This window comes from Salvelinus alpinus, chromosome 14, assembly GCF_045679555.1.
Source record: "Salvelinus alpinus chromosome 14, SLU_Salpinus.1, whole genome shotgun sequence".
NCBI classification, from domain to species: Eukaryota; Metazoa; Chordata; class Actinopteri; order Salmoniformes; family Salmonidae; genus Salvelinus; species Salvelinus alpinus.
Window position 1 is genome coordinate 1,366,774 of NC_092099.1, and position 12,583 is coordinate 1,379,356.

The window sequence follows — 12,583 nt, forward strand, 5'->3', positions numbered from 1 at the left end:
AGTGGGAGGCTTGCAAGCCGAAGAACACCATCCCAACCGTGAGGCACGAGGGTGGCAGCATCATGTTGTGGGGTGCTTTGCTGCAGGAGGGACTGGTTCACGTCACAAAATAGATGGCATCATGAGGTAGGAAAATGATGTGGATATATTGAAGCAACATCCTCAAGACATCAGTCAGGAAGTTAAAGCTTGGTCGCAAATGGGTCTTCCAAATGGACAATGACCCCAAGCAAACTTCCAAAGTTGTGGCAAAATGGCTTAAGGACAACAAAGTCAAGGTATTGGAGTGGCCATCACAAAGCCCTGACCTCAATCCTACAGAAAATGTGTCGGCAGAACTGAAAAAGTGTGTGTGAGCAAGGAGGCCTACAAACCTGACTCAGTTACACCAGCTCTTTCAGGAGGAATGGGCCAAAATTCCTCCAACTTATTGTGGGAAGCTTGTGGAAGGCTACCCGAAAAGTTTTACCCAAGTTAAAAAATGTAAATGCAATGGTACCAAATACTAATTGAGTGTATGTAAACTTCTGACCCACTGGGAATGTGATGAAAGAAATTAAAGCTGAAATAAATAATTCTCTACTATTATTCTGACATTTCACATTCTTAAAATAAAGTGGTGATCCTAACTGACCTAAAACAGGGAATTTTTACTCGGATTAAATGTCAGGAATTGTGAAAAACTGAGTTTAAATGTACTTGGCTAAGGTGTATGTAAACTTCCGACTTCAACTGTAAGTATTCAGACCCTTTACTCAGTACTTTGCTGAAGGACCGTTGGCAGCGATTACAGCCTTGAGTGTTCTTTGGTATGACACTTCAAGCTTGGCACACCTGTATTTGGGGAGTTTGTCCCATTCTTCTCTGCATATCCTCTCAAGCTCTGTCAGTTTGATGGGGAGCGTCACTGCACAGCTATTTTCAGGTCTCTTCAGAGATGTTTGAATGGGTTCAAGTCCGTGCTCTGACTGGGCCACTCAAGGACATTCAGATACTTGTCCCGAAGCCACTCCTGCGTTGTCTTGGCTGTGTGCTGAGGGTCATTGTCCTGTTGGAAGTGGAACCTTCACCCCAGTCTGAGGTCCTGAGCGCTCTGGAGCAGGTTTTTATCAAGGATCTCGTTGTACTGATCTCTAAGCTGAAAAACATCCCCACAGCATGACGCTGCCACCACCATGCTTCACTGTAGGGATGGTGCCAGGTTACCTCCAGACATGACGCTTGGCATTCAAGCCAAAGAGTTCAATCTTGGTTTCATCAGACCAGAGAATCTTGTTTCTCATGGTCTGTGAGTCCTTTTCCAAGCGGGCTGTCATGTGCCTTTTACTGAGGAGTTGCTTCCGTCTGGCCACTCTACTATAAAGTTCTGATTGGTGGAGTGCTGCAGAGATGGTTGTCCTTCTGGGATGTCCTCCCATCTCCACAGAGGAGCTCTGTCAGAGTGACCATCAGGTTCTTATGGTCACACTTTGCTCAGTTTGGCCAGGCGGACAGCTTTAGGAAGAGTCTTGGTGGTTCGAAACTTCTTCCATTTATTAAGAGTGATGGAGGCCACTGTGTTCTTAGGGACCTTCAATTCTGCAGAAATGTTTTGGTACCCTTCCCCTGATCTGTGCCGCGACACAATCCTGTCTCAGAGCGCTACGGACAATTCATTTGAACTCATGGCTTGGTTTTTGCTCTAACATGCACTGTTGACTGTGGTAACGTATTAGAGGTCGACCGATTATGATTTTTCAACGCCGATACCGATTATTGGGGGACCAAAAAAGCCGATACCGATTAATCGGACGATTTTTTAAAAATGTATTTGTAATAATGACAATTACAACAATACTGAATGAACACTTATTTTAACTTAATATAATACATCAATAAAATCAATTTAGCCTCAAATAAATAATGAAACATGTTCAATTTGGTTTAAATATTGCAAAAACAAAGGGTTGGAGAAGAAAGTAAAAGTGCTATATGTGCCATGTAAGAAAGCTAACGTTTAAGTTCCTTGCTCAGAACATGAGAACATATGAAAGCTGGTGGTTCCTTTTAACATGAGTCTTCAATATTCCCAGTTAAGAAGTTTTAGGTTGTAGTTATTATAGGGATTATAGGACTATTTATCTCTATACCATTTGTATTTCATATACCTTTGACTATTGGATGTTCTTATAGGCATTTTAGTATTGCCAGTGGCTCGAACCAGGAACACAACGACAACAGCCACCTTTGAAGCAGCGCTATCCATGCAGAGCAAGGGGAATAAGTACTCCAAGTCTCAGAGCGAGTGACGTTTGAAACGCTATTAGCGTGCACCACGCTAACTAGCTAGCCATTTCACATTGGTTACACCAGCCTAATCTCGGGAGTTGATAGGCTTGAAGCACAGCGAAGAGCTTCTGGCAAAATGCAGGAAAGTGCTGTTTGAATGAATGCTTACGAGCCTGCTGCTGCCTACCACCACTCAGTCAGACTGCTCTATCAAATCATAGACTTAGTTATAACATAATAACACACAGAAATACGAGCCTTAGGTCATTAATATGGTCGAATCCGGAAACTATCATCTCGAAAACAAGACGTTTATTCTTTCAGTGAAATACGGAACCGTTCTGTATTTTATCTAACGGGTGGCATCCATAAGTCTAAATATTCCTGTTACATTGCACAACCTTCAATGTTATGTCATAATTACGTAAAATTCTGGCAAATTAGGCGGCCCAAACTCTTGCATATACACTGACTCTGCGTGCAATGAACGCAAGAGAAGTGACACAATTGCCTGCTAACCTGGATTTCTTTTAGCTAAATATGCAGATTTAAAAATATATACTTCTGTGTATTGATTTTAAGAAAGGCATTGATGTTTATGGTTAGGTACACATTGGAGCAACGATACGCACCGCATCGATTATATGCAATGCAGGACACGCTAGATAAACTAGTAATATCATCAACCATGTGTAGTTAACTAGTGATTATGATTTATTGATTGATTGTTTTTTATAGGATAAGTTTAATGCTAGCTAGCAACTTACCTTGGCTTCTACTGCATTCGCGTAACAGGCAGGCTCCTCGTGGAGTGCAATGTAATCAGGTGGTTAGAGTGATGGACTAGTTAACTGTAAGGTTGCAAGATTGAATCCCCCGAGCTGATAAGGTAAAAATCTGTCGTTCTGCCCCTGAACGAGGCAGTTAACCCACCGTTCCTAGGCCGTCATTGAAAATAAGAATGTGTTCTTAACTGACTTGCCTAGTTAAATAAAGATTAAATAAAGGTGTAAAAAAAAAAAACGGCCAAATCGGTGTCCAAAAATACAGATTTCCGATTGTTATGAAAACTTGACATTACGATTAATCGGTCGACCTCTATAACGTATATAGACAGATGTGTGCCTTTCCAAATCATGTCCAATCAGTTGAATTTACCAAAGGTGAACTCCACTCAAGTTGAAGAAACATCTCAAGGATGATCACTGGAAACAGGATGCATCTGAGCTCATTTTCGATTCTCAAAGCAAAGAGTCTGAATACTTATGTAAATGAGCTATTTCTTATTTTTTGTATTTTTGGGGGCACAAAAAACTGTTTTTGCTTCATCATTATGGGCTATTGTGTGTAGATTGAGGTATGAATTCAATTCAATCAATTTTAGAATAAGACTAATGTAAACAAGTGTGGAAAAATTCCCAAATGCACTGTACTTTAACTGCTTAGGAACCACACCTGTGTGGAAGACATGCTTTCAATATGTTTGGTATCCCTCATTTACTCAAGCGTTTCCATTATTTTGGCAGTTACCTGTATTTTTATCTAACAAGTTGCACCTTCCTGAATAAACTCCAGAATAAACCTCAAGATCATGGAGATTTTACTGGTGCTCACGAGGTTCCTAATGTTCAACATCTGTCTGGGTGTTATGTGCTTAAGTCTTTAAAATATAACTAGCAAATATATAGTTTATTTCTATAAACCTATCATTAGCTTCATTGATGAACTCAGCTGATGGTGGGAGTTAGCTAGCTATCTACTGTAGCTCTTCGCCAGCAGTTTCAGCCTAGCTACTGTAGCTAGCTACCTAATGGCCATTTTTAAATAAATCTTTATAAATATATAGATTTTCCCATCGCATTTAGAGCCGCCTACATCAATGAGATCATCAAAAACACGTTGAAAGAGCATTAGGCTGAATTCGCTAGCTAGCTTTCTTACCTAAAAGAAGAAGTGCCTTGCCGGGAGTCCTCCATGTTGTAATGTGGCTACAAGCTAGCTACCTGGGTATGTAAACCTCACGTTGTATGGGTCCCGCCTTCCATTTCGGTAGACGGTCAACGTCATTGTAGTAATTAATTGGTCAATAATGCTATATTGTATACCGTGAGCAGGGGGATGCATATCGACACTTAATTTCTTGCGCTCAATTGCACTTTCTGGGCACGCAACATTTTGGTCTGAGCTCTTAACTCTCTCAGCTCCTCAACATGATCCTCTGCGTCCTCGATATTTAAAAAAATCTTAACCCTCTCCAACTGCGCTCAACATTATTTTCAGCGCTCTCGACATTGCCCCCTGTGCCTTCGATTTATGAGACGGAAATTACCCATAGGCATAATTACCAATCTAAAAAATGTTAGCTGCCATGGTCTAATTGAGAGTGTGGGGGGTGGGGGGGGTCATTGGCTAATTGAGAGAGGGGGGTACAAAATGGGAGCCAGTTGCCCATCCCTGTTCTAAGGCGTAAAAATAACAGTGCCTTTGTTTCTGACAGGATATCAATTACTGGGTCGAAGCCGCTATGGCAACAGTATGTCTGAGAATAATATTTCGAATATTGAGGTATTTTGGCATACTGTGGGACAGGCAACTCAGTGACGGACTCCTTATTATTTCATAGCAAAGCAACAATCCAAGCCCCAGCTGGACGAATCGATTTCTGCAACCTTTTTAAATGCAAGTGGCCAATTAGATTGTGAGTGCGAGTGCATCTCTTCCCGCCCTTCCTGCATGGTTCAGCTGTGACTAGAGCCGAAACCCGCTCGTTCCAAGCCCAAACATTGAACAGACACTGACCGTTGTGTCCACCACAAAGCCGTATCTCCCTCCTTCCTCTCCTTCTCCATCGCATAGCATTCTTCTCTCTCCTCCAATCAGCGTTCTATAATTACCGAGAACCCCTCCCCCCTCTCTTTCGCATCCGACACCACGTGATCATAACCAGACCGGTAACCTGCTGCTGATACGCGCAACGCGGATTCCAGAGAGATGAGGCGAGCGCAACAGACAGACTCACTGCGCGTCTGAACACAACTAAGAGGGGAGCGCTTGTCAAGGAAGCCCGTGGCATTTCTGGATATTACTAGGACGTCTCCGTATCGAAACCGAGTGATATAAACAGTATTTGTTTCAATTCCTTCCACCAACCCCTTTTTTTCCATATTTTATTTTCTCTCCTCATCGTTGAGCATCCTTCCTCTACCTGCCTGCCCATCCTCTTTCACTGGTTTACCTGGCTAACTTTCCCCTTGACACCATCCCACACACCCTCCATTGCCCGCCCCCGCCCCCTCCCCCCACCAGACCTTTTCACTCGAACCCCCTTCATATTGTAGCTGCGCCACCTCGAATCGGGCGGAACCCGTTGGTTACTCTACAGCACTTCATGGGGCACGCTTTCTTGCACGGAAGATGTCCCTTTCTTGGTCACTGAGCGCCCCGGTGAAACAGCCAACGTCTGGACCGGAGTTGTTGGTGCGCGTCTGCCTCTTTTGCCCAGCTCGCTTGTGTTGTCGGGGTACGCCGCTGAACTGAGATGGGTCTATCGGTGGCGGCTGCGGCACTACAGGAGCCCCGACGCCCGCACCAGTGGAGCCGGACAGTGGGAGATTGGGTCTGGATCACCGTCGTTTCGTTTTTAGCCACTTTACCTGTAGAGCAACTTTGCGCTTTCCCGTCATCCCTCAGCGACTGTCAGACGCCTACCGGCTGGAACTGCTCTGGTAAGAAAGCCAAGGACTCGGGGGCATTTCTTTGGGCTACATTATCTCCCGTATGTCTATTCTGTCTGCCTGTTCCAGATGTTCGCATTGGTACGCAGGGCGGCTGATAGTTTTTGTGGTGACGGTAATAAAAGTCCTAATGCATAAAGAAATTTGGGGTGGACAGGCTAATACATTATCGAGGGCATTGTCTGTAAGTAGCATCGTTTGGGTTTTAGAGTAAAACATTATTCCAAATAGCCAAGGTGTGAGGATGGTCATCAGCCTTCGAGAATTTCAGGGTTGCCTATAGGTCCCATTATATTATAATACGCTATGGCTTTATCATCGACAAGATACACTAGAATTTATTCGCATTTATTTCCTGATTTACCAAAGTGGCACATTGATGTAAATGTCCATGAAATTAAATGTTTACCTTTCTTGCATTGTTTCGCTTATTAATAAATTAATTAGCCATATTTGGCTATTATTATGAGGCTGTTTTTATTATAACTAGCCTATTTTGTTATTATTATTATTTGTCACTGTTGTTGCGGAATAATGTGCGCGGCGCAAAATTTTGAATTGCAGTTATTTCTCAACATAGGTTCATCACTTGAGGAATTCAAGTGGCACATTCTAGTTTCTATTTTAGACTCCCCAAGAGTCTACAGTGGTCTGAAATCCTCCTATACACTTCTATCAATGTCTCCAAGTGTATGTCTGATTCATTTTAATAACTCATGAATAACGTATTATTTCTTAACTTGTGAGCAATTGGAAATGTCACCAAAGACAATATTAACCCATTGCACGCACTACAATGCATTTATTTGTTCACTATAGGCTGCTACAAACCATTTCAATTGTGTAATCTATAGATTACCAGAATAAAGGTAGCCTATTTGTCTGTTCTTTAGCCTACTGTACGGCGAAATATGGCATTTCCTTTTAATCTACCTGGCGCTGTTCCGTTACCTGCAGGAGTTTCATTTAGTGCTACCCGGAATATGAACCTTACTGATTTTATAGCCCGGTGTAATGTAAACTTGTTTTCCATTTTCTGTGCCAAACCGATAAAAACATGGTCGCGAGGCTGTAAAGCACGTCCGCGCGACAGCATGCCTTTGTAAATCATCTGACTGTGCCGTCGTAGATTTTCTGTCGCATTTCTAAATTTGAATCCTAAAATAGCCTCAACCTTTTACCCCACATTTGAGAACAGTAGACCTGAGTGCTAGAGCATTATTCAATACCCACTGATTTTGCATCGTGCAATTATCACTGTTATTTAGCCTGTAGTTTACATAAAATGCTAAATGATTGTGATGAGACTTTATTATTTTCGTTAATCCATACACTTGGACCTGTAGCCTTCAACTCATTTTCTTCATAAGCATATGAATGTACTTGAGAAAAGCACTCTCTACTAACCCCCAGTCCAATTACCATTATCACACAAGAAATGTAGATAAGCAAATAGACACTGGATTTGTATTTTTTAGCAAGAATGTTCTAACAAACTATGCATTTAAGTGGAAATGAATGCAGAGCACTACCTGAAAATGGTAGGCTGCAAGGTCTGAATGCTTAAAAGCCAACATTAAATATTTGGCCAACATTGCCAGAGTAACAGGTTACGATGGTAATCTTGGGACCAGGGGACTAAATATGCTATCCTGAATGCGTTTTATGTCCCATTTCCTCAGCCAGTGAGGAAAGACTTGATTATGTCCCAAATGGCACCGTATTCTCTATGTAGTACACTACGTTTGACCAGGGCCCATAGGGCTATGGTCAAAAGTAGTGCACTATATAGGGAATATGGTGTTATTTGGGACATATGCTTGGTAGCTAAGCTATTACTGAACCGCTGTAGATAATTAGGTCAAAGCTCTGTCGTTTATCAACCCCGGGTTGCATCCCTCGTTTCTCTCTAATGGTCTGGACTAGACTTGACTTAAGAGACTTATTTTAGTCTTATTGCCTTTTCACATCCTTAATGTCTATCTTATTAATGGATTCATATAACTAGTTTCACTTTGTTTTTTAGGGTCTAAACTTTGTGACTGTGGTCTAGCAATGGATTGTCTAGCAATGGATTGTGTGTGTGTGTGTGTGTGTGTGTGTGTGTGTGTGTGTGTGTGTGTGTGTGTGTGTGTGTGTGTGTGTGTGTGTGTGTGTGTGTGTGTGTGTGTGTGTGTGTGTGTGTGTGTGTGTGTGTGTGTGTGTGTGTGTCTGTTCATAGGCCTAACCAACATGGTCAAGTTCATTGAAGGTAATTGTGAGGGTGAATGCATTGTTGTTGTTGATGATGATGATGATGAAGAGTAGGTGTCCCCCACTCAAACCCACATGATCCTCTTAGGGGGCTGTGTCTGAGCTTTTATCCCTCCCAACATGAAAATGTAACAAGTGACACATTGTCCATTATGAACATGAATGGTAATCCTCAATGATGCAAAACACTGAACCCATAAATAGCAGCTGGACTCAATGGAAGCCGCCTTCCTCGTCATGGTCTATATAAACCAATGATATAATGAATGGATGTTTTCAACACCATGTCCGTGGCTGCTTTGACATGACAGTGAAAATACTTTGATTGCAAAGCAGGAAATGCATTAGTTGTCATCATATCCTTCTTTAATGGTAATATAAATAATAATAATATATGCCATTTAGCAGACGCTTTTATCCAAAAGGTGTGTGTGTCGCTGGTGTCAAACACAAATTGTGTCTATTGGTGCAGGTTATTATCGTGTAATTACCATTTTACCATGTCAATTCTGATTTTAGGATGTTCTTATCTGAAATACCCGTGACACAGTCTTCAATAGAGATTGTGGACTAAAAACTATTAGGAGAATAAACAATATGTTGTTAATTCCATCAACCTGGGCCTCGTTTCACAGATAGTTTTTTAAAATTTGTGTTCATAGCTAGATCCAAATTAAGTTACATCTTTAGCAACTGAGCTGTTTCTTTAAAGATGTAAAACACTGTTGCTCTAAAACTAACCAACGGAACGTAACTCCCTGTGAATATGAAGTCATTGGTTTAATAAGAGGCAACGTTTGCAGATACAGTATTTCCACAAGCTGGAGAGACTCTCGAGTTTATACAGTCAGTGTTTATATTGCACTTCATTAATAACCACCATTGTAAAAAAACAACAACATTGAATGCGAGAAACCAGATCCAATAGAATTATCAGTGGCCCAAGGTCAACAGAATCTCTGCCTCTGAGGATAGAGGTGGAAAATCCTTCTCTTCACAAGCTGCCCCACATAAATTATACACAGAAAAAGATAGCTGGAATCAGGAGATTGGGAATTATGTGACGAGAAAGGCGCAATATCATCTAATCGAAACAGGATAAAAAAAGGTTTACAGATGTAGGATCTTAATTTAGATCATCCCGTTGCAGGATAACTTTCCTACTATGCAGGAAATGTAAAACGTGCAGTTTATTTGCGGTTTAAATGGGCTTCTGACGTTTGTTTCCATTTAGAAATTTCAGACTTGATTTTCCCTACCAAAAATGTTTGTTAATTATAATCCACATAATTCACATTTCCTGTTGCTGCAGGATTATTTTCATGCTGTAGCAAACTGGCTGAAATTAAGATCCTAGATCTGTAATTGTTGACTGCTTGCCTCCAGCAACCTTTCAAACAGGCCTTTTTAGATGTATAAATCACCATAGATTAACTAATGGCCATGACCTGAGTTCCCCCTTTCATTTACACATGAGAGATCAGAAAGAGTGCTCTTGAACGCATAAATCCACCGCTCTTTGCAATGCTTGTTACCACTAACAAGCAATGGTTCTCTTACAGGAGAAACAATTCAAACCTGTAGCCAGGAACTATGAAATACTTGACGTAAGAATGAGATCAAAGAAGAGTCTCACCCTTGCTGTTGTTCTCTTCTACATTTCTAATTTATTCCTTCAATTTTTTTTACCAACACAAGGCTTGAAAACAGAATGTCCTATAGAGCTATCTGGCTCTGTGACAGATGCAAGTTCCACGTATGTTGGTGACGCATTGGACTGTGGAGAAATTGCTTTGGGTTGCATAAGTGCTTTGCTTGCCATCTTAATAGTTGGCATATAAACATCACCTTTTGCATATTTGATGTTTGCCAGCTTGTTTTGGTAAATTATTTAGTTCACTGTAATCTCCTCCTTTAACAGTGGGTGGGGCATAGGAAGTACAAATAGTCTTGGCCTCTGACATGGTATGTATTGCAGCTAAGAGCACATTAGGCCTGGAGCAATATACAGATGTAGGATCTTAATTCGATCAGTATTGTTACAGCAAAATAATCCTGCAGCAACAGGATTTTAACGTTTAGCCCATAATGTTGTTTGATGGGTGGTCTAAAATATAAGCTGGCCAAAATGCGGCTGCATAAAAAGTGCAATACTGTTAATATAACTGTGTGTTAGTGTGGGTTTTCAGTGAATTTATGTAAAACACGAAGCTCATCTGCAATTCTCAGCAACAACAGAGTGATCAAATTAAGATCCTACATCAATTTTTTATGTTGTGGAGGTGCCGGTGGGGCTCCAACTAGTGTTGCTCTGGTAAATAATGGCCTGATGGAAACAAAGCACACCCTCACATGATTGGTTCATAGTTCAACGACTACATTTGCAGCTCACTATGTGTAAATGTATGTATATGGGTGGGTATTTTCACATAATTCTGGTTTAGGCATGCTTGTGAGTGGTTAAGGTAATGGTTAGCATAGGGGTTAGTATATAAACACGTCTGCATTCGACCAACTACCACTTGTGGCCTACAAGTCCTGTGCGTGAAGCGCTCTGCCACTCCAACCTACCAACCTGCTCACCAATTCCTGTAATGACTATTGCTGCATTTTCTAAGAATGGCAATATGTTAAAAGACACAAAAACTGACACTCCCATAGACTCGCTTAGAGGCAAGCAACACTGAACCATGCATGAAAGCACCAGCAGTTCCGGACGACTGTGTGATCATGCTTTCTGTATCCGATGTAAGACCTTTAAACAGGTTAACATTCACAAGGCCAGACGGATTACCAGGACACATACTCAGAGCATGCGCTGACCAGCCAGCAAGTGTCTTCACTGACATTTTCAACCTCTCCCTGAACCAGTCTGTAATACCCACGTTTCAAGAAGACCATGATAGTTCCCGAGCTCAAGAACGCCAAGGTAACCAAGCTAAATGACTATCTAAATGACTATCGCCCCGTAGCCAAGAAATGCTTTGAAAGGCTGGTCATGGCTCACACAAGGGTAGGCAACAACACATCTGTTACGCTGATCCTCAACACTGAGGCCCCTCAGGAGTGTGTGCTTAGTCCCCTCCTGTGCTCCCTATTCACCTACGGCTGCGTGGCCAAACACGACTCCAACACCATCATTAAGTTTGCTGACGACACAACAGTGGTAGGCCTGATCACCAACAACGATGAGATAGCCTATAGGGAAAAGGTCAGAGACATGGCAGTGTGGTTCCAGGACAACAACCTTTCCCTCAATGTGAGCAAGACAAAGGAGCTGATCGTGGGCTACAGGAAAAGGCGGGCCGAACAGGCCCCCATTAACATCGACAGGGCTGTATTGGAGATGGTCAGGAGCTTCAAGTTCCTCGGTGTCCACATCCCTAAGGACCTATCATGGTCCAAACACACCAACACAGTCATGAAGAGGATATACCAACGCCTCTTCCCCCTCAGGAGGCTGAAAATATTTGGCATGGGTCCCAAGGTCCTCAAAGTTCTACAGCTGCACCATCAAGAGCATCCTGCCCGGTTGCATCACCGCCTGGTATGGTAACTGCTCGGCATCTGACCATAAGGCGCTACGGAGTGTAGTGCGAACGGCCCAGTACATCACTGGGGCCAAGCTTCCTGTCACCCAGGACTTCTATACCAGGCGGTGTCAGAGGAAGGCCCTAAAAATTATCAAAGTCTTCATCCACCCAAGTCACAGGGTGTTCTCTCTGCTACCACATGGCAAGTGGTACCGGAGTGCTAAGTCTTGGACCAAAAGGTTCCTGAACAGCTTCTACCCCAAATCCATAAGACTGCTGAACAGTTAATTAGATGTTCTGCTTTTCACCCCCTACCTACATGTACATAGTACTTCAGTCAATCACCTAACCAAACCTACATGTACATATGATCTCAATCAATCACCCCAACTACCTCGTACCCCAGCACACTGACTCAGTACCGGTACTCCTTGTATATAGCCTGTATGTAGCCTTGCTATTGTTATTATATTGTGTTACTATTATCTTTTTATCTATTTGTTAATCTTCTTACTTTTTAACTGTATTGTTGGGAAAGGGCTCGTAAGTAAGCATTTCACGGTAAAGTCTTAACTTGTTGTATTCAGCACGTGACAAATAAAACATTTGATTTAATTTAATTTGTTTCCTGAGTGTTTTTTGCAGATAGCAAATGTTAGCTACAAGCAGCTCACCGATTCATATTGTTCCCGAAGGCAGTAGTGTATCACAGGGTCAAAAAACACTGAGCAACAACGAGAACTGTTACTGCTACTGTACCTGAAATTCTAGGCTGGACCAACCCATAAATGTCTG

General features: G+C 42.1%; 1 protein-coding gene across 1 annotated transcript in view; it reads left to right on the plus strand.

The window, feature by feature from the left end:
* Positions 1 to 5,243: 5,243 nt before the first annotated feature.
* Positions 5,244 to 12,583, plus strand: part of LOC139538297 (tomoregulin-2-like) — a 128,024-nt gene continuing 120,684 nt past the window's right edge. Inside the window, exon 1 of the mRNA XM_071340153.1 lies at positions 5,244 to 5,993. Coding sequence (XP_071196254.1) covers positions 5,807 to 5,993 — 187 coding nt within the window. The 5' untranslated portion in view covers positions 5,244 to 5,806. The remainder of the gene's footprint in view (positions 5,994 to 12,583) is intronic.